We start from the raw sequence: 23725 nt of genomic DNA on the forward strand, positions 1-23725 counted from the left end.
CAGTTGGTAGAATCACCGTCCTCTCCACACCGGGTGGAAAAGACCTGAGTTCGAATCCCGTCGACGTGAGGATTTATGAATCATTTTTCACAAAATGACTGAATTTTCCGTTTTCAGACGAGGGTAGCATGGTTTTTTCTCCGGAAAACTCGGGTTTTTCATTCAGCAAACAGCAAATCGACCACAGATCACACGCAATTTACAGACATACTATATACGGCGCAATAAAACCTAATTCGTTGATGCTTCTAAAACCCTACAACAAACAACAACAACCTCGAGTATACTACGTGCAGTGTTTCTGACATTGCACATGATGGCATGCTCAGGGAAGCTAATCCCACCATCGTGAAAGTGCATGAAGAAGATATGTTTGTCTCAAAACTACAGGACTTGGTTGAAATTCAGACCAATCCAATCCACTTAACTCACAAATGAGATCTGAACATTAGTTCCATCAGCATTTTAGACTTCCAGATAACAATCCTAGCTGTCATACCTAGAAGAATGTTTGCGACAAGCCTAAGGGACCAAATTGATGCTTTACTAATAAGATGAGTTGTTTGAAACATTTCATATTAAAAATCAGCAGTTCAAATTTATAGTAAAAAAAAAAACATCATTATGTCACAACCCCTGTAGTAGTTATCTCAGTGAAGTCATTGTCGGAAAGCGAAGGCTTTTTTCATGATGTTTTTTACTGTACAAATGGGTTGCATTTTTAATCACTTCGTATGAAAATTAGCGGGTCTCGCCTACTCAAGTTGTCTGTCCAACCTTCGTATGAAAAGTTGAATAGGCGGAACAAGTATTAACTAGTCGAAAAAAGTTAATGCTTGTTCGGTAAGAGTTTTAGTCTTAAAACAACGACACTGATCTGTCATAATATGAGGCTACCACAACGTCTTTTGCATCTTCATAGTAACTGCTTTAAGCAGCTGCACCTGGTGGAAAAGGGTTCAAATCCCTTCAATGACGCAGTGAGCTTTCATGGACTTTTTTTCGCACCGTGGCTGAAATAATCCGCCTCAGTCAAGGATAGGGTTTTTTCGCCTTCCCAGAAACTCGGATTTTCGTTCGACAAAATGGACAAATCGACCAGAGAACACTCGCACAATTTATGAACATAATACACAGGAATTGATGAGGTAACTCTCGGGTGGCCGTAATATGACATTTTTATTTATTTATTTATTTTATTATTATTATATTTTTTTTTATGTAACACGTAGACCTACTTGAAAAAGGTCTTTGTGTTCATGTAGGGTACAACAAGTTAAAACAAGTTACAGGCTAAAATTGTTTCAACCTGTTTCAGATGATTTTTCCAGTCAACTTCAGAGTGGAACCTGTTTAGCATTTTTTTTTTTTTTTTAATTCAAGTTAACTTAATTTAGTTTGTTATAGCATTAATTTAAACAATAATTTAATCGCTATTTTATCGCATACGTTACCTATTTCGAAAAATCCATATGTAAAAATTCTTTCAGTCGGTCTGTCCGGCTACCATGTAGGTCCACGGTAAATTCAAAATGTGGATTTAATGTCAACCAGAAGAACCATTTGAAAACGATTACACTATCCAAACTGTGAAGACGACCACAGTGCTTTGTGACAAAATACTGTGACACTGATGGTTTTTTTTTTTTTTTTTTTTTTTTTTGGTAGTTGTTGGCGCATCGGCTTCTGTGGCCATAGTGCACCTCCCAAGGTTTTTGCAGTACTTTGATACAAGCCCGAGGCGGGAATCGAACCCGCGACCTTTGGGTTGCCAGGCAGGCACTTTACCCACCTGGCTAGCCCGGTCGGCCCACTGATGGTAGTAGTAGTAGGGTTTTAGGAGCATCAGCGACTAAAGCCATATTGTTCCGTATATACTCTCTGTAAATTGCATGTGTTGTGCGGTCAATTTTCTATTTTGTGGACGAAAAACTCGAGTTTCTGGGAGAAAAAACAATGCTACCCTCGCCTGAGACCGACTAACTCAGCCACGCTGTGAAAAAAGACCAATAAAAATTCCTCCCATCGTCGACGGAACTTGAACTTAGGTCTTTTCCACCCGGTGTGAGGAGGACGGCGAGTCTGTCAACTGTGCTACCCAGATGGCGATGCTGATGGACTGGCCTACTCATAGCTCCAGGCTGAGCCCAATCGAATCACTAAAGGACGAACTGGAAGATCTCATGTGGTCTTGTTTATCTATGAAAGCCAACATCATTCTTCCTGTTGAAAAATTCTACTTTAGGAATGCAGAAATCTTTCAGTTAATATATAAATTGGCTGAAAGTATTCCTTGAAGATTAGGTGTCGTATTAAAATGACGCCTTACAATATTTTACAGTATAATAAGACCACCATTTCTCGAGTGCTAAGATTTTTCGGTAATGTATATGCAGGTCTGGAAATCTAATTACAAATTACAGTTGTGATGAAAATCAGTGTTTCTCTATACGACGAACATGTGTCCTTGGGGCCGGACATAATGCAGTAACGTAAACGGTATCACATACTCTCTCAGGCCCACTCAGTTTACACAAAGTGACCCATAACAACAAAAATTTACCAAAAAAAAAAAAAAAAAGCAGCACATACAAAACTAAAAGCGATGCAAATAACAACACAACCACTAATTTTAAATCAGTGACACGCGAGCAATAAATACTCTTCTGCAGAGCCTGTCAGGCTACATGACACAACACGATACACGATAGGTAATTAATAATGGTATCATGGGTGAAGATATCTATATGGATCAAATCAAGGTTTTAATTATTATGTTTCACTTTCGAAATCATAAATTTTTGAAAAGTAAAATAACCCCTTAAATAGAAAATTCAACAATCCCTTCATAGATTACACCCAGCGATGACCATACACCGAAGCTCGACTTAGAGTCATGCGTGCAAGATAAGGCACTCGTTTTATCTGCTTTCTCAAGTCGACTGTTGAGTGAGGTGATGACTGGGTTTATCATTTATCCACACCCAACTCCGGGAAACAGAAGTGAAACATTCTTTCGGACCTGGAACTTCCCTTCGCTCTAGTCCACGACCTCACACCGCCACCAGTTCTGGCTAGGAGTATCACCCACGTAAACAATAGCCATACTTTTGCTGCGTCTGAGGTCAATTCACCCGTGCGCAGGACGCTAGCTCACGACTGCGCTACGCATTGCTCAAAAGACTATCGGCATTGGCGTGGAGAAGACGTTAGTTTTCGGGAATCCGTTCCATCGACAGCAGATAAAAGGCAGTGCAGACAAGGGGTGCGGCAGGCCACGTGCAACGGCCTGTGACGTGCTTTGCAATGGACTCTTTTGTACGCAGTTTTCGTCTCTTACTGACTGTTTCCCTTCTACACGGGAGTGTCCAGAACAGCAACAAAACCCAGGGTAATGGTAAGTTTGTATTTCTTTCCCTCCCTTTCTCAGGCATTTTGAGAATACTTTTAAAGCGGGAGTAACTACATAATTTCCTTGTAGAGTAGACATATATGACGAATTCTTCTATGCGCTTGCATATGCATCTTAACCGGACCGTGAAGAGCAAGGGGAGGAGTGCCAATGGATGTAGACTCAGTCGCTATACGATACAACTCCTTAATTTAAACATTTATTTTTAATAAAGAAAATAAACTTGCTGTCTTAAAAGAACATACACACTTTTTAATTAGATCATTTTACTTTATGATGAAAGCAAATGCTTTCTTTCATATTACGGGATCAAAATACCGTTTCTTTGCAAAACGCTAGATCCAGGATCCTCTAGTTCCGAAACTTTGCTTCGACTTTTATTGTCTGTTGTAGTGTAGTGTAGTGTATGCTCCACTATTAGAGGCAATAAAAGATGGTTATCGCAAGATAATGAATACTAAATAACGTTAATGTTGTTTTAATCATAGATTTTATTCAAATTGGGTGCTTCGAGAGCCTATTGCAGTTTCGTGAGTTTTTTAATGAGAGAGAGATAATTTTACAATCTTTGTTATATGTATTATTATTATTTTTTTTTAATGAAAACGGGGCAGATAAAATAGAAGAAAAATGTCAGGGATAAAGGTTTTTTTATGATATAATTATACTTTGATATGGATTAAGAAATATCCAAGAACTATCTTAACATTTTCAAGGTGTTTCGCGGAATCCTGCGGTTCTGCATGTTCCGTTAAATTATTTATTATTGATTTTTTTTTCTTAATTTGTACAATGCATTATTGTTTTTAAAGGTATTATGGTTCTACGGAAGATTTGCGAGCCCCTGAAGATTTAGCTCTGCAAAAAAAGGTTCAGCAAACAAAAACACTTTTGAAAAACCCTAGAATAGATGAGGGGTATGGACGCTCCTCTCTATCCCAGAGTACTTTCGCTAACGGCGATGGGGGAAGAGGACGTATGGATAGAAGACAGACGACTTAGGCACTATGTGTGATCTGTCATCATCCCAGCGGTTGGACTCAAACTTGAGGTCTGGACGACCTCAAATCCTGCATCTTGCGTTTTGCTTTCATCAGCGCTTAATGATGATAAATAAATAGAAGATTAGTGAATTCTTTGAATATCATGTTTAGACAGGAGCACTATACGTTGTTACTGCCCAATTACACATCATCAGCAATATTTATATATCATATGTTATATTTTCTATTTTATTCCGGATTTTGCATATGTCGAGTCATCAGCATAATTTAACAGCAATATATTCTTCAAATTACCAAAGGGTATGTATCTCTATAGTAGTAGGGTGTGGCCTGGACGAAAATTAATTTAATCTGCTGTTTCTTGCATATAATTTTGTTACCTAGTACCATGTGAACAAATCATTAACATTTAATGAATCTATAATTAAATTTATTATTCGTTTTCTGAGTATTTAGCCCAAGCCAAAGGATGACTGAGGCAATTTTACGGCCATTGTAATCCTTAATAACATGCAAGTAAGCCTGTGTTATTAAGGCAGATAAGAACGCGCCCCTATTTACTTTTTTTGCATATTGAATATGTAAGGTGGTGTGTAACTTTCCTAAAAGAGAAAAGTATAAATCAAAACGAATCTAACTGGATGATAGGTAGAAAGAGCTCCACTTCATCCCCCCCCCTAAAAAAGTGGCTTTAATTTTACCAGATTAATCCGGTACGTGACCCGTATGAATACTATGAAATTATAAGTGTTGAAATAATTGCTTGATGACTATCAGAATAATTACAACGTCCATTATAATTAATACACAGAATAATATGAAATTATTGTTCTTTATATTATTAAGTGTCCATTGGACGCTGGCATCTTCAGAGACACTGTCTCCAAGAATCTGTGAAAGATTTGCTTTTTATGAAGCTAATCAAGAGTAATGGTATTTGAGTACTTGGCGATATATAGAGGGCATCAAGAAAGAGCATATGAAAGAACTTTTATATAATCATCTATAACATAACACTGAATTGCAGTAAAGGAACAGTCCAACAATCTATTAGAAAACTTCTCGAACAGTTTTTATCACACTCTTGTCTATGCTTGTCAAAAAATATGCGGTGCTTTCTTTCAGACGCCTTCAATAACTTAATTAATTATAAATAAATTATGAATAACGCTGTGTATTCTACCATGATCAGAAGAAATAAAGGATTTTTGTATCCTTTTTAATTCTACTTTGTCGTTTGATCTCTACAATAATGCCACGATTGGTAAAGCCTCTGAAAATCTATGTTCTTTAAAATTATTTTAAACAATTCGATAATTTTTCTTCATGTTATTGGCATTCATAATTTTGGCGTTCTCCCACTTTCGGATTTCCGATCTCTGGAATCGGTCGTTCGCAACCATCTGTAAATAAATAATAATATAATAGTAAAAACATAAAATTAAAAAATAGAGTATTGTGATCAGGAGGCATTTAACATATAGTTTACTCTTCTAGTTTGGTTGTGCATAATTAGCACCTGGGCAGCTAAGGTTGTATACAATTGGAGTAGATGTATAATATCTGTAAATTTCGTTTATTCCATCCTTGGTTTGAATTCCTATTTTTCTGGATGAAAAACTCAATCTTCAGGAAGAAAAATAAAAAAACTCTCGGGAGAGCCCTGTCCGAGACCAAATAACTTGACCACGATGTGAAAAAACTGATGAATTTCTCTTGTCTCTACGGATTCAAACTGAGTACTTTTCCATGCAGTTTACTAGCCGGGAGAGCACTCTATATAATTCTTATAGTGACTAATTCCACTATCTTTGAATAATTTTAAATTATCTGAGTTTCTTAAATACACTGATTTCTGAAAGCACTGAATCCTCGTATCTAAATAGAATTTAATTGATCGCCTAGTTCCTTGGGGATCGTTTCTTTCATTCCTAGCCTCTCCAAAGACCAACTAATTTTTATTATTTTTATTTCAACCTATACTTCTTTATGTAAACGATACCGATTTAAACATTTCCTTATCTAGAATTCATTTTAAAAAATCGCTTGAAAGATCATTTCTCTAGGAAGTAGTGGGCTGAATAATTTTTTATTTTGTAATTACTAGTTTCTTTTTGTGTATCAATTATTATTATTATTGTGTAATGTGTGTTAAGTGCCAAACCAAGGCCATGAGGCGTCTGTAAATTGCATGTATTCTGTGGTCAATTTGCTTGTTTGCTGGAAGGAAAATCCGATTTGGGGAGAGGAAAAACCATGCTATCCTCGCTTGAGATCGACTACCTGAGACACATTGTGAAAAAAAAGCCCATAAAAGTCCCTCACGTCATTGATTGGATTCGAACCCTGACTTTTTCTACCCTACGTGGGGAGGGCGATGATCGTACACATTTGCGCTACCGTGAGGTGCCTTATTATTGTTGTTAAAAATATATCGATTGGTATATATATGCATTTGCTATAAATCTATTAGTGTATAACAAAATAACATAAATTGAATAATTAAAAAACTACAATCAGGTGGTCTATTATAAACCCTCTCTACTCTGTGTCTCACAAAAATTCAGTTTTTGTTGCAATGTCTTTTATATAGAAATTTCTGTGAGCACGGTTTTCTTGAATCGGAATCTGTAATTCCACCTCTCTCGATCTCTCTTTTCCAAACCTCTCTCTCTCTTCCTTCCAAACCACTTCGAACATGTACCTTAACTAGTCAATGTCCATTCACTGTTCAACTACAATTTTTTTTCAAAAAGCTAACCTTTTCCCATTCTCTTTCGTTCTTTAGAGCACTTTCCTTTGCGTGTATCCTCTGAAAATTGCAATGTGCAGAACTTCATCTTGTATCAACAATTAGCTTTTGCCTTCTCAATCTTCAATGCACACAAGGTATTTTAGTACTATAGGTTCTAAAACATTTCGTTGGAATCATTATAAAAAAAGAGAATTTTCTGTGATTTAATTTTCAGTCAGATTTTTTTTCTTATTTTCTGTTTGTAGGTAGATAGGTTTTCTCTGTAATCACAGAGAGAAAAGATGTTTCTTCGCAGAACTTGTTTGTGAACTGCCAATTTAGAAACATCGTTTGATTTTGATTTCAAAAATTTCATTGAAACTAAAAATCCTAAAAGGCTGAAAGCTAAAAATTACAATAACTATCGCTATATTTCACGTCATGAGCGTATCTTTAATGAACTCATCACGCAAAAAGAAACCTAAACATATCTTTAAGTATCATTAATTATATCCTTCATTTGTTCTTAATTACATAACCTCGGTAATTTTGAATAAACGATTTTATGACTCGGTCTTAATTATAGTAATAATAAAAAAATATCGCAAAGCCTTCTGTGCACTCCCATCCCCTCAAAAAAAAAAAAAAAAAAAAAAAAAGAAAGTTACTTGTTTCATCACTTTCCTAGAGGTGAACAAAGCTTTTATCTCTTTCCTTCTCTCTGTCTTTCTCAATTTCGAATTTGCTTGCTTAACAACCCGTATGGTAACGCTACATTCCTGAACTGCCACAAACTTTAAAACGATTATTCGTTGCTTTAAATCAATGTTATCCTTTACAGTCATCTGTAAGAGTTGCAGCTAAGCTGTAGAAAATTTCTACTCTGCCAGCCGGCTTCTTCAAGGTCATCAGCAACTTCAAGCGGCACCGCAGGCGTTCGTCTGGTTGAAGGAAGAATTCAGCTTCCTTCTGCAGCCCAAACTCACGCAAGGCTCTGATGGTTCTTTGCCGCGCGGACCTGTAATAAGGGGTCAAGTTTTATGGCCACTGGTGCATGTGACCCTCCGGTAAGAACTGTAGCCTACGGGCTACAGAGGCCATGTTTTTGTCCCTTCTCTACTCATCCCAGAGAGTTGGCAACATAACAATCAACTACAACTAAGAGAAGATTGTTAATTTTTTTTCTTTTCCACGTGACTTTAGTATGTAAGTACACCTTCCAATTGAAACATGTGGCTTCTGGCAATGACTAATAAGTTCGCTATCCGAACTGTTCATACCCGTATGATGGTGAACGATCGGTACTTTTTACCGACAAACTACGCTGACAATAATATTACCATTATTTTCTCAGTTAGACATTCTAAAACATGAAAATCAAAGTGTAGGAATAATTATAGAGAATAAAGAATATATTTAGCAAAAAATTCGCAATTAATTATAGAGGCCGCTCGAGATCGTTGCTTTCATTTCTTTGCATTTACAGCGTCGTCTGGTTTTCTAGTCGTGCTTGATATACAAATGATAGTTAAGCTTAGGCTAAACATTTTAAAAAATGTTCCCAGATAATTATTTATTTCAGTGAATCGAAAATTCTTTACGATATTTCATACTTTCAAAAAATGAACAAGAATAATAAATAAAGGTAAGAAATATAAGTTTTATTGAGTTATATTTGAAAGTATTAGTTGGTGTTAGCTGGCTTTGTATTAGCTGGTGTAAGTCCCCCCCCCCCCCATTCATTTGGTTTCGTAAATATTGTAACAGTCAGCTTTAAGTTTTGAAAAGTATTAACATATATAGTGAGACGTTATTTTTGAACAAATGTAATGTCTAATTTAATAATCTAATAAAATTTAACATCAAATTTAACTTATTTTTGAATAAAGTCGTTAACTTTGAATGAACTGCAGTAGAAGCTGGAGCAAATTATGCAAAACGAGAAGATAGAATACTCACGTATTCCAGTATTTATGTAAGATATTTCTTCACAGTTAATACTTAGGTAAATTATTTATAATTCGTTGTATAAATTCATTCGTTGTATTCTCGGCAATCATTAAATAATTAAACAGTTATTTAATATTGCATTATTTATTTATTATTTAATGAAGTGTTTAATTATATAATGAAGCATTATATAATAATACTTCATGATAGAGTTTGTACAAAAAATTTAAAATAATAGATTGATAACAGTTAGGAGGAATTTGCTTATTTATCATAATTGCGAAATTTTTAATAACAATTATAAATATAAAAATTTTAATAACCTTGGTTGTCTAATGAGTTGTGAAATTAAAACACTATGTTATAACTCATTATTTTCTGCAATTATGGGTACTTTTTTTACTTAGTAACTGATTTGTTATTTTTAGAATAAATATGTATTTATCGAATTATATCTTCTGAGATTTCTTCACTAATATGAACGGACTGTAACGAAGTAAATCACCAAGGAAGGTATTTCAGTTGAATAAATTGCTACACTTTAAAAGTAATTTGTTTCCATCTAGTCCAGCGGTCTTCAACCTTTTGCCTCAAGCTGATCGGAAAAAATCAAAATAAAGTTGGAGGACCGGTTAATACCATGAAGGACTGACATTTTATACACGCTACCGTATGTTTAAATGTACAGGTAGAAATGATGTGTGATATCTTCGGACCAGTCAAAATTCCTTCGCCGATCGCGTCCGTTTGCAAACCATCATTTGGGGACTGTATCTCTGGTTCACTTTTAAAATATACTATCCTTTAAAAAGTATTCAGAAATCTTTCTCAAGGGTAATGAACCACGCAAACTGAGCATATACGGATTAAGAACGGTTAAGAAAGTTTTCAAGAAACATTAGGTATATCAGTAATAAGTATGGAGTTAGTGGTATGATTATTTTCCATGACAGTGCTTTGTTGGCGTGGACTGCAGCAGACCCTTTGAGTCTGCTGCAGTCAAAAGTGGCCAATGTAAAAAAAAATAAATATTATTTTAAGCATCCGAGCGTGTTGCTCGTATTCGTATAACGTATTTTGCCTTTAGAAGTGTGCATTCACGAGCCAACGTTATTTGGCTGAAAAACCCGGAATAACTCACTGGAGAAAACCTTACTCCCTCAGCCTGAAATAGGCTAACTGCAGCCCCGATTGAAACAGGCCCTTAAGAATTCCTCCAATCTCTGATGGGATTCAAACCCAGACCCTCAAAACGAGTGGAAGACCGCGATGTATCGCCTACTGAACTGCCAGGGAAGTAGAGAAGTAACTCGCGCATTTGAGCTGACCTTTATTCAAGCCCCCATATGATCATATGATTTCCAAATATGATTTATGATTGTTAAAATGATTAGTTGAAAACACTAATGACCTTTTCGGTTTTCTGGAATATTATACGTCAATCACCTTTAATAGGGTGATTACGTCAATCTCGCAGAGACCTTTACGAGAGAACTACTCACAAGTCCTAGTTTGCGTTCATGCATGGCATATTGTGTATGGTCTGTCTATGTGTTGTAGGATTTTAGGCGCATCAGTAACTTAGGCCATATTGCGCCGTATATAATATGTCTGTAAATTGCATGTGTTCTGTGGTCGAGTTGCTGAACGAAAAACCCTAGTTTCCTTGAGAAAAAACTATGCCACCTCGCCTGAGACCAACTAACTCAGCCATGTTGCGAAAAAGGCCCAAAAATTCCTCGAGTTATTGATGGGATTCGAACTTAGGTCTTTCTCACTCGATGAGGGGATGGTGATTGTACGAATAAGGTGAATTCCTTATTCAGGAAGCTGAATAAGGTGTCACTGTTTGTGACACCTTATTCAGCTTCCTCTCAATCTGTTAATTGAACGAAATTGGGTCTTTTAAGTTCCAGCACAGCAATGCTCGACCTTTTTAAGGCAAACTTGCACACACATGGTTAGCAAAACGAGTTTCTAAAATTGTCTGGCCATCCCAGAGGCCTGATTTGAATTCCACATAAGAGTTTTGGGGCGAGCTGGAAGGAGTTATGTCAAATGAATCATTCAGGCCAAAAAGGTGGGCCCACAGGTTAATTCATTTAATGAAAATAAATTTTTGTTAACATTATCCTAATATTTTTAGAGGATAGTGCAGATTAAAACAAGGATAAGGAGCTCGCGGGTAGCACGGTTATATAATCACCGTCCTCCCCGCATCGGGTGAAAAAGACCAGAGTTCGAATCAAGTCAGTGACGCGAGGAATTTTTTGGGGTTTCACAACATGGCTGAGTTAGTCCCTCTTATATTAGTCCGTCTAATTGGGTAGAATGGTTTTTGTCCCGAAAACTCGGGTTTTTTCGTCTAGAGAACATGCGCAATTTATAGACATACGGATTTATAGATATACGGATTTCGCAAGATTATTTAATGAAAAAACTTTCAAGCCTACAGACTAGTAAGGCTCCTGGAGTTGATGGAATATACCCTATAATCTTGAGAGAGGCGGCAAGCGAGTGCATTGAACCACTGAGGCTGGTTATGCGAGCATCACTAGACTCTGGGGAGATTCCCTTGGATTGGAAAAGTGCAAATGTATCTCCCATACATAAGGGTGGCTCTAAAAGTGAAGTGGGAAATTATCGACCTGTCAGTCTGACTTCAGTAGTAGGGAAAATCATGGAGGCATTGATCAAGGGTGGAATTCAGGATTATTTGGATAGAATTGAAATTCTCAAGGATACTCAGCATGGTTTTGTAAAGGGAAAATCATGTTTAACAAATCTGGTTCGCTATTTCGAAAGGGTCACTCACGAGCTGGATTTAGGGAATAATTTCGACATTGTTTATTTAGATTTCAGCAAAGCTTTTGACTCAGTCCCACATGAGCGGTTGCTTTATAAGCTGGAACAGGTTGGAATCACTGGGAAAATCCTTAGATGGATAGAAGGATGGCTTCAGGGCAGGAGGCAGAGGGTTGTGATAAATGGCTATTCCTCAGATTGGGTTGATGTAAGAAGTGGGGTTCCCCAAGGATCAGTATTAGGACCACTGTTGTTTTTAATTTTCATAAACGACATTGATGAAGGGATAGAGGGCGTGATGTCTAAATTTGCAGATGATGTTAAAATTGATAGAGTAGTTAATGATCACTGTCAAGCTGAGCTTCTTCAGAGAGACCTAGATAGACTTCAAGAATGGTCAGAAAAATGGCAGTTGTGCTTTAATCCAACAAAGTGTAAGGTATTACACCTGGGAAACAGTAATCCCAAAATAACTTATTCACTTGGTGGAGTTCAACTAAACCCAGTACTGGAGGAAAGGGACTTGGGTGTTACGATACGGTCAGACATGAAATTCTCTGAGCATTGTAAACAGGTTGCAAGGAAGGCCCATGGTGTCCTATCGATGATCTATCGAACTTTTGCAAGTAGAGATAGGGACGTGATAATCCCATTATATAAGGCCTATGTTAGACCACACTTGGAATACTGTGTTCAAGTATGGAGACCGCACCTAAAGAAAGACATCGAGCTTCTTGAAAGGGTGCAAAGAAGGGTAACTCGCCTGGTGAGATCGGCAAAAGGGCGTCCTTATGAAGAAAGACTTCGAATATGTGGGTTGCAGAGTTTGGAAACTAGACACCTTAGAGGAGATTTGATTGAGGTGTTTAAGGCTCTGAGAGGCATCAGTAAAATGAACGAGGACAAAATTTTCAAGATTATAAATGATGCTAGAACTAGGGGACATAAATTGAAGTTACGCGGGGAAATGTTTAGATTGGACTGCAGGAAGTTTTATTTTAGCCAGCGAGTTATAAATTACTGGAATAAGTTGCCTTCATGGGTGGTAGAGGCCGACAGTTTGGGGAAATTCAAAGGTCATCTGGATAGTACTTTCGGGTAAGGGAAGCGCATAGGATGATAGGATTAATTTCCTTTTTATTTAATTTTTAATTTCATTTTATTATTTTTATTTATTTATTAATTATTATTATTTATTTATTTAATTTTTGTTTTAATCATTGTTTTGTTCGGATTTTTTTTTTTTTTTTTTTTTTTTTGGCTGGTGCAGCATAAGCCATAGGCTTTCTTGCACCATACGGCCGTTACTAATACTAATACTAATACTAATACTAATATACGGCGCAATATGACCTAAGTTACTGATGCGCCTAAAACCCTACAATAACAACGAGCAAGGAGACTGCGTGGGAAATAAAAGCTTTGGTTTGAAAATATAATATTTTTTTCTTAAAGTAGTTGTATAATAAATAATATAGCTGTTCTTCATTCAAATCGACCTTCGCGTATTCTCGTATACTGCTTTTCATTCATATTTGTAACACTTCGTAAACTAAGTTATTTAAGTAAATTCAATACTTATGTACATCAAAGGGGCTTGAAAAGTTCCGGTGTGAAAATAGCATCACGCTGTTATATAAAAAAAAGATTATGCGAATACTGTTTCTTATATGTATTTTAAGTGCTGAATCCAACAGTATCGATAGTTTTTCTCTCTTTTGAAGGCGATTGCTGGTTTTATATTTTTTCGCATTACATGGGTTGGTGTATTCGTATACTAATTTTTTTTTTTTTTTTTTTTTGCTATGGCTACGAAACAAAGGTGTAAATTATCACCAGACTCATTCTACTGTATTTGCTGATATTATTATAGGTCCGAAGCAAGTGAAGCATAACATCGTTCGTGGTACCAGATTTTGCAGGCGCCTCCGTAGCCAGGTGGGAAGGAGCAGCAGTGCGTAGCACACGCTTCTTGATTAGACCGGGGTTCGAGCCCGTCACCACCAAATACGGAGGATGCGGAAAGGTCAGGGAATGACCACCGCATATTCCCGGAGCAATATGGCCTTAGTTGCTAATGCTCCTAAAAACCAAATACTGTAACAACATAACAATAACCAGATTTTGCAGGGCATGTGAAGCCTGTTTGGAACGCCTATGGGTGATCAAGACAGTTTTGGGCACTTCATTTCTGTTGTGGTAGTTGTTGGTCAATCTTAGAGGGACGATTTCGTGTAGTTGAAAGCGTATGGCTTTTGGAATCTTATGCATTTCTACGATTGAAAACCTTTACTGTATTCTAGCGTACCATCTGCTATTGCTCCGGTGTCGCACAGTGAAGACCTACCAATTTCCAATCGATCTTCCAGAGATCAGTCTTCAGAACTGGATGATGCATATGGTGAACAGGATAATGGGAATTACATTTCAGAAGACTGCTCAAGTAAAGCGACATATTTCCATAGTTAACAAGAATTTGATGATTTAGTGGGGATCTTGGGACTAACAAAATCCAGTGCAGAGCTTCTTGGGTTTTGTTTAAAACAGTGGAATCTGTTGGCTCCTAGCCGCAAGATTTCCGCATAAACACAACGACACGTCACTTATGTTTTTAACAACAGCATAAAAACTACATGTTTTTATGCTGTTGTAGAAATGCATAAGCGAATTCTGTGCTCTTGTTTTGATTTGATTGGTCTTTATGAAGAAATTGGTATTAGTCACAATCCAGATGACTTTTTCTTACACAAGTAAAAGTTTAAATGCAACGTTGTTCACAATGGGAATATACACCCATCGATTCCTGTTGTGCACTCTCTTCATATTAAAGGAGACAACAAAAATTTGAATCATGTGTTAGGGAAGATCAAATGTGACCAGTATATGGGATGCCTGCATGGACTTCAAAATGTTGGGGTTCTTTCTGGACGTTTGCAAGGTTGTTTCACTAAGTTCCCTTTGATTCCTATTACTGATCTACTGCCCTGCTCCGGGACATCAGGACATCAGTACTAACAAAGAAGAGAATCTGATAGAATGAATTTCAGCTTGGTGAACACAATGTAGTTAAAAATCCCTTGATTCCAAGAAACAAAGTCTTGCTTCCACCACTCCATATCAGGTTATAACTGGTCAAACAATTTGTTAAAGCATTGCATCCTCAAGATAACACTTTTAAGTATATATAGTCCAAAATTTTCTGATGTAAAAGTGAAAGGTGGCGTATTTATTGGTCCACAAGTTAAGGGGATGTTGACTTCAGAAGAACTGGGAGGCAAAATGATTGCTGAGTGAATGCCTGTTACCTTCAGAGTGAAAATTATAAGGAATTGGTTTGGCAAGTTGAATTAAAAATTACGATAAAATGGGATGGATGTAGAATGTCAATCATCACTTGCACTTTTTTGAAACGAAATTGGACGATGTTAGCGAAGAGCATGGCCAGAGATTCCACCAAAGCAAACAGCTAATACAGAAGAAGTAACAAAGGAGGCAGGATGAATCTGTGATGGGCGACTATAGTTCTTGGTTCAGGAAGATCAAACTAATTACAAAAAACGAAGACGTTTAAGTGTACATTTTTAAGGAAAGTTTTTTGGTTAACTATTCGAAGATTTCTAATTTTTAATTTTGGATATTTTAGCTTGTTTCCTTGTATTCTTCTTGGATTTCTCCTTTGTATCAACGATTATCCTCCACCTAACTTTTTTTTTTTTTTTTTTTAATTTATTCATCCACTCTTTTCTCTCCTCCCGGACTCCATTCTTCAATTTTCCCTTTTCCATTGCCGCACTCACTCCCTCCATCCATGTGCTTCTAGGTCTTCCTCTCTTAGGAGATATCCATTACTTTTTTAGGTAGCCTCTCTTCCCCCATTCTCATAACATGACCATACCATTCTAATATTTTCTGTTTTGTTCTGCCTATGATGTTTATGGGAAGTATGTCTTCCGTTGTAAGAAGTCACAAAATACATAGCTTTTCTGAATTACAAAAACTGAGGAAATTCATTGCGAAGGTATATAATTTCATCAGTTTCGAAAGCTTATATACATGAGGGCCGGATCAACTGTTGCTGTAGATATAGGGAGTATCAATTGGTGTGTAGGGCCTGTAAAATTGAAATATATACTCATAGTTTCAACATCGTTTTGATGTGTTTAAATAAAGAATTATATATTAAGTATTTTACTTAAAGGTTACAGCCGAGTGGTCAAAATTAAAGTACTGGGTTACATTGCGTATTCTAATCCACGTGTTATTTCAACATACGGCAATATCCTCGTGCTCTTTCTTTCTCTCTCTCATCCGACTTAATAGTCCGTCCGATGTAACAGAAACGTGGGAAATATGTGACAAAGTTTCGTGTATTTGTTCCTAATAACCTGGAGGCAGACTAAAGACTGCCTCCAGGAATTCGCAGTCAAGAAATATAAATTATCTAATTTTTTTGTCCTCCTTGGTTTGCCACATCTCATTTGTTTGGAGAGATCGAAATTTAAATTCTGGTAATCAGGGGTTAGATGATCTGAGGCGGCGGGAATAGGTTTTTTCCCTGAATTATCCTGGATTTTTCAGTGGGTACAGTGTAGTCGATGCACCAACAAAGAAGAAAAAATCTCCAGACAACCAACATAATTTTAAAATGAATGAATGATTGCTTTGGACATTTGCATACATTTTTTATTAATAAAAAAAAAACCCGCTTTATTTCTAAACGTAATGCGAAAGACTATTTGTGTATTAAATATTGTTCTGAAGGAGGCAGCTATTTTAAAGTAATGAAAGGTGTCACTTCACTTTAGCAATGTGAACTTTAATCTAAGGGAAATTAAAATAAACATTTATTACAACAGAAGAATTGTACTAAAGAAGCTGTTTATGTTCTGTTTTAATGATAAGAAAAATAGAGTGAAGGTGATGAATACGACAAAAGGTTAAAAAATCATCCACAGCGAAGTGAAGAGTAATCTACTTTACTGCGGTATTTATGATTTTATAGTGAAATGAGTTCGTTTTTACCTTGAATAAGAATTGGAATGTTCAATTGGAATAAACGCCTCTGTGTGCAGTGTGACTTGTACTTTTCGGTTGTAAATAAATAAATAAATTGGGTCAAGAGGAAATGGAATCCCTCTTAGCGATCAGCTCTAGGGAAGTAAACCAAATTTAACATTATAATGAAAAAATTACGCCTAAATGACGACCAATTTTTTTTTTTTTTTTTGTTCCCTGCCGAAACACTTCAAGGTAAGAGTCCCGGATATACCCACAATCAGTAATTGCAGCCACCGGCAATACTCTGTTGATCCTTCTTTAACTTCTCCGAACTTCTAGGCGGTCTGAATGCTTGAAAACGACACGCCTGTAAGAAACCGTTCCTTAAATAGAGGACTAATCTCTTAATGACATCCGGAAAAGCATCGTACGAATCGCAAATCTACTCGGTCTGTTTATAAGATTTCACTTGAAAATACTCCAATATTTTATAACAACAAACTATTTTTTTATGAGGACCCACTCAACAAAGGTTAATGAAATTATACTAAACTGTACTACCGTGGATGAGTGGAGAACATAGCGGCTTATTAACATTAGATCTGAATTTATGGCTATTGCAATTTGCGGGGAAAGCAGAGGAAAGTTGATCTAGAGAACAGAAATAGAGGAAATAAACGAAGAAGAAGAAGAATACGAGTATTTTCTTCGTTTTTCGTGACCTTGGTAGCCTTAAAACGTTGCAATTATGGCTGCTGTATCACGATTGTAATCTTATTTGCTGATTCTTTTTTCTACAAGCCAGTTCTGCAATGGTCTCAGTTGATTATAAGCAATTTGGAAGACTTGTACTAATTTTGAAGCTCAGTTCATTGCTTGAATGGAAACTCAAGGATTCAGCCTACCAAGATGGCCAAGTTTTGCCTCTTATTCTTATTCTCATCTTGGCTTGTCTACTCTGAATGCTTGAAAACGACTCTTGAAAATTACAGCTGTGAATTACAGGCTCCGAAAAAGCGATGTGTTTGCCTTTTTATTTACCTAATTGTTATTTTATATTGTACTTTATACGTAGTCTTATAGTTATAGTTACGCTGGTTATTTTTATTTTAATTTAGATAAAGAGTTTTTGTAGATTACCACTTAATGTACGTAAAACCGTTATTTCGTTTGAATCTTGCAGCCATTGTTTTTGTATAGAGTAGTAGGGAATTCAAATTTTTAATTGTGGTAACTAGGTAGCTCTAACGTATAATTATATAGCGTAATACTCATCACTGCATTTAGGATTATATTAGATAGCGTAGTATTGACAATTAATTAATTAAATTTATTGATCTTATTAATTTAAAATATAATGCCCCAGACTAGAGTAGCAAAGCAACGGGCACAAAGTGGCAGGAGTGCTGTGACTCGGGGAAGAACTGAGGGGGGGGGGGACGATTCTCCAATGCATCACAGCCTAAAAAAATGTGCAACTTGTGAAATGTTTGCTGAACCCTCTGGAACAGAACATGATCTAGCTAAGGAGGATGTCTTTGTGTGTGCCAGGTGCAGAGAGTGTCTAGAAATTAGGCATCAACTCAGCGTTCTACTGGGCGTCTATGACAGCATGAGGTGTAGGGTACATGCCCTCGAAGAAATTAATATGAGGGGGCTTGTCAAGCTCTCAGCTGGCCAACTCAACGCCAGAGCTCACTCCTGGGCATCAGGCAACACAGCGGCAATCTCCAAGGCAGAATGCGCTAGTCATAAGGAACTAGTTATTGTTGGTGACTCTATTGTCAGGAAGACGGGGAATATATTGTGTAAAAAGGATAGGTGGAACAGGCCCAGGGTAGGTCTGCCAGGGGCAAAAGTTGATTACGTTGTAAAGCATATATCAACTTTTAAGGGCACAAAAGGTGATATTGTTGTACACGTTGGCACCAATGACATTAAGAGTAGGAGATCTGCAGAATTACTTAACAAGTAATTCTGCAGATCTGCATGGGATGCATATAAATTATCAAGCGACTCAGAAGCCTATGGCAGATATAAGGTCAATGTTGCAAAAAAGTCGTGAGTTAGGGTTAAATTTGAAAGTGTCTGCAATTCTGCCCAGACATGATAGGAGGGAGTACATGATGAGAGCCTTGTCAATCAATTCAGCCCTGGAGGGAATGTGCAAGGCTCAAGGGGTAGAATTTTTTTTAGCGTGGTCTCTGCTTGTTAACAGGAGAGACTGCTTCTACAGGGATGGGGTACACTTAAATAGAAAGGGTGCAAGAATATTTGCTGATGCTATCGAGGCAGTGTTAGGCGGGTCGGAAAACTGCTAGCTTGGGGAGATTCACAGACTAAAAGGTTAAAAGTATCCGCAGGCAGAGGTGAAGGTGATTCTTGCACAACTTCTATTAGAATAAGTAGCGACCTGGAGCGAGGGGTGCTGGGGGTTTCAGGGACTGATGGCAATCATCGTGAAACAGGTGGGTATATGGGATGTGTCAGGGTCACTAGGAATAAGAATAGGTGCATGTATGCTTGCATGTATACCAATGCTAGAAGTACAGAAAATAAATTTGATGAATTTGAAGTGTTGGTCGAGACATCAAAGGCGGATATTGTTGGGATATCAGAGACGTGGTGTCACAGTGACATTAGGAATGCAGAATTGGAATTTAGGGAGTACAATGTGTACAGAAAGGATAGACAGGATAGGAAGGGAGGAAGTATCATGCTGTTAATTAAGAAAAACATAAAATCAAAAGAAGTGCATTTGTTATAGATGAACCGTGCACTGTTGAATCAGTTTGGTGTGACGTAAGCACTGCGAAAACAAAAATAAGAGTAGGAGTGTGCTATAGGCCTAATGACTCAAATGAGTACAATGAACAATTGTACAGAGAAATAGTTAAAGGTGGGCTAGTAAATCAGAATGTCTTATAATGGGGGATTTTAACTTCCCAGATATTGACTGGAACTTGTGGTTTGGTCACTCACACACTAGTAAGACTTTTGTGGATTTATTGGATGATTGTTTTCTGCAGCAGCATGTTCGAGAGGCAACCAGAGAAGGTAATACTCTTGATCTGGTTATCAGCAGTGATCATTCGTGTATTATGAATTTGCAGATAAAGGAACCACCAGGTGGCAGTGATCACAGTGTACTGATGTGGGATTTACTTAAAGATATGATTACCATCAGGGGTAAAGGAAAGGGTTTTTGCTTCCGTAAAGGTGAGTACAGTGGTCTCCGACAGTTTTTAAATTCTGTACAGTGGGATCAACTGACGATGTTATCAACAGTAAATTCTAAGTGGGAAGCATTCAAGGAATTAATCGTGGAAGCTACTAAAAGTTTCATACCTATTAAGAAATATTGTTCAAGGTTTAGGCCTAAATGGTTATCAAATGACCTAATGAGACTCGTGACAGAGAAGAAAAATGCATGGGATGCATATAAATTATCAAGCGACTCAGAAGCCTATGGCAGATATAAGCTAGTCTAATCAGGTCACGAAGGAGGTTAGGCAGGCGAAGGCAGATTACGAGAAATCTTTGGCAAAAGATGTTAAGAAAAACAGCAAGGATTTCTTTACTTATATAAACTGTAAAAGGAAGGGGATGAATCTGATTGGTCTACTTGATATCGATGGTTCGACTGTTGATGATCCTGCTCAGATAGCAAACAAACTGAATGAGTATTTTGCATCTACATTCACACATGAGGAATTATTAAGGTTTGAAATTGGCAGAAGATTATCAAATTGTAGCAGGGTGCTTAATGATTTTGTAATAACTGAGAGCAAGTTGGAGGAGAAATTGTTGAAGTTAAACATAAGAAAGGCACCTGAGGTGGATGGGATTTATCCAGTTATATTAAAGCAACTAAGCAAACCCTTAGCCATAATTATGAGAGCATATTTGGACTCAGGGGAGGTCCCCACAGAATGGAGATGTGCCAATATATCCCGAATTCACAAAGGGGGATCGAAGGGTGACACGACTAATTACAGACCATTTATTTTAACTTCTGTTCCGGGTAAAATAATGGAGTCACTGGTTAAAGATGCATTGCAGGATCATTTAGACAAGACTGCAGCAATAATTCAGACACAGCATGGGTTTGTTAAGGGAAAGTCTTGTCTGGCAAATTTCATAGGATATGGATATGGATGATTTCATAGGATTATGATGTGGTTACAAAGGAACTGGATGCAAAAATAATTTTGATATCATATATCTGGATTTCAGGAAAGCTTTTGACACTGTTGCGCATGGAAGACTTTTGTACAAATTGGAGCAGAATGATATTAAGGGTAAGTTGCTACAATGGATAAAAGGATGGTTGAGTGGGAGAAGACAAAGGGTGGTAATCAATGGACACTGCTCTTCGTGGACTAATATTATTAGTGGAGTCCCACAGGGCTTGGTGTTGGGTCCACTGTTATTTTGTATATTTATCAATGATATTGATGAAGGTATATCAGGCTTAGTGCCAAAGTTTACGGATGATACAAAGGTTGGCAGGGTTGTTAATGACAGTAATGGCAGTGTGCTACTGCAACAGGATCTAGAAAATTTGGGCGGATGGGCTAAGAAGTGGCAACTGAAGTTTAACCTTGACGAATGCAAGATGCTGCATATGGATAGAAGTAACCCCAGAAAAACGTACCAACTGTGTGATACAACACTTAAGGTGGTAGAAAATGAAAAAGACCTGGGAGTAATTGTGCAGTCAGATTTGAAGTTTTCTGAGCAGCAGACAGGCTGCCAGGGTAGGTCATGGGGTTTTGTCAATGATATATAGGAATTTTGCTAGCAGGGAAAAGGAGGTGATTGTCCCTCTGTATAAGGAAATGGTCAGACCACGCCTTGAGTACGGCGTACACGCCTTGAGTACTGCATTTTAGGAAGGATGTAAATTTGCTTGAACGTGTACAGAGAAGGGCAGCAATATTGGTGAGGGGAATGAAGGGATCCTCTTACCAAGAGAGGCTTACGTCTGCAAATTGCAACGGTCTTGAATGGGTTGAATGGGTTGAGCACGCTGAATTCTGATGGGATTCTTCCACTTGTTCAGATCACGAACCTAAATGGGGTAAAAATTCAAATTGAGGAAAGACAGTTCTAGAATAGATGTGCGGAAATTTGCCTTTAGCTAGCGGGTGGTTAATTGCTGGAACAAACTTCCATCTGTCGTTGATAGGTTAAATAAATTTAAGGAGGAACTGGACAGGCATTTGGAGGGAATGGTGTGATTTTTTTTTTTTTTTTTGTGGCTGATGCTGCATAACTTGCTTTCTTGCATCACATGCCACTACTACTACTACTACTACTACTACTACTACTACTACTACTACTACTACTACTATTCTGAATTGAGTTAAAGGAATATTTCTGAGTCAAGTAGAATACGTTACTTAATGGACGAAATGGGTAATAACCTAATCCCATTTTATATCGGATCGAATTCTCCCCCCTCCCATGTTTCTTTTTTTTTTTTTCCTTCTTCAGTTTTCAAATATGTCGATGTCGTAATCGTAATTTGCATATTACGATGTGGTCACAAAGGAACTGGATGCGAAAATTAATTTTTGATATCATATACTTGGATTTTAGGAAAGCTTTTGATACTGTTGAACATAAAAGGCTGCTCTACACTTTGGAGCAGTGTGGCATTAAGGGCTCTCCACAAGTGACAAAACCCTATACAGTACGGTCATGGAGGACTTATGGACAGGTCTTTGATCTTTGATATCATCGACATAAGATGTGGAGCAGCATATTATCGTTTTGTAGACGCTCCTGGAGAAAATCACTTCTAGTGGCTGACTTCAGATTGCTCTTTATTAACTTTCAATATCTTTCGTTATTTATGTATTTCCTTTGGGGAAGAAATTATCGCAATGATGTAACTCATGTCCCAGATCATAGTCAACCTTTCCAAATGATGGCGGTGCCAACAAACTTTGTTGGGCTTAAATCATCTTTGAACTTTTGTCCCCATATAGACATGATCCGACAAGCACAAGGTGTAGACCACGGTGGAAAAAATAAATGTTCTATAAATATTCCTTCTGTTCTAGACGAACTGACATCCCGCCTTTTTTCCACATTGTGGGGAAAGACACCAATTAACTATGAACTGCTGTTCTTGAAGAGGATTCTCAACGGATTCGCATTAAGGACATGAGAATCTTTTGTAAGTGTTGCCTAGTAGTCAGGGATACTTCTATTAAGATTTACAACGGATAATCATTTTGAGGTACAAAACTAAAAAAAAAAAAAACTGTTATATTTAGGTCACCTAAATAATTAAATTCATCTGCCGTGCTGTGTCTGTTTGTTAATTGCTTGTGTTTTATGGTCGATTTGTCTGTTTGCTGAACGAAAAAAACTTTGCCATCTACTCCTGAGACCGACTAACTCAGCTACGGAGTGAAAAAAGCCCATTAAAGTTCTTCGCCATCGACGGGATTCGAACCCGAGCGTTTTGCACGCGGTGTGAGGAGGATAGCGACGATACCACTGTGCTACCCTCGCAGACCATTTTGAGGTACATGTGAGCTAATTTTGAGATTTCAAAAATTATTAGTTTACTTATAAGTTTTCCCTCGTAGTTAGCACAGTTGGTAGGATCGCCGTCCTTCCCACACCGGGTGGAAAAGACCTGAGTTCGAATCCCGTCGATGATGGGAGGAATTTTATGGGTCTTTTTCACAACGTGGCTGAGCTAGTCGGTCTCAGGAGAGGGTAGCATGGTTTTTCGTCCAGCAAACAGAAAATGGACTTTAGAACACGCGCAATTTACAAACAATATACACGGAGCAACATGGC

General features: G+C 37.4%; 1 protein-coding gene across 1 annotated transcript in view; it reads left to right on the top strand.

The window, feature by feature from the left end:
• The first annotated feature begins 3216 nt into the window (after positions 1 to 3216).
• Positions 3217 to 23725, top strand: part of LOC150087516 (laminin subunit alpha lam-3-like) — a 746420-nt gene continuing 725911 nt past the window's right edge. Inside the window, exon 1 of the mRNA XM_090371226.1 lies at positions 3217 to 3397. Within this exon, the coding sequence (XP_090227352.1) occupies positions 3307 to 3397 (91 nt within the window). The 5' untranslated portion in view covers positions 3217 to 3306. The remainder of the gene's footprint in view (positions 3398 to 23725) is intronic.

This window comes from Mastigoproctus giganteus, chromosome 4 (genome assembly GCF_048544385.1).
Source record: "Mastigoproctus giganteus isolate SK-2022 chromosome 4, ASM4854438v1, whole genome shotgun sequence".
Classification (NCBI taxonomy): Eukaryota; Metazoa; Arthropoda; class Arachnida; order Uropygi; family Thelyphonidae; genus Mastigoproctus; species Mastigoproctus giganteus.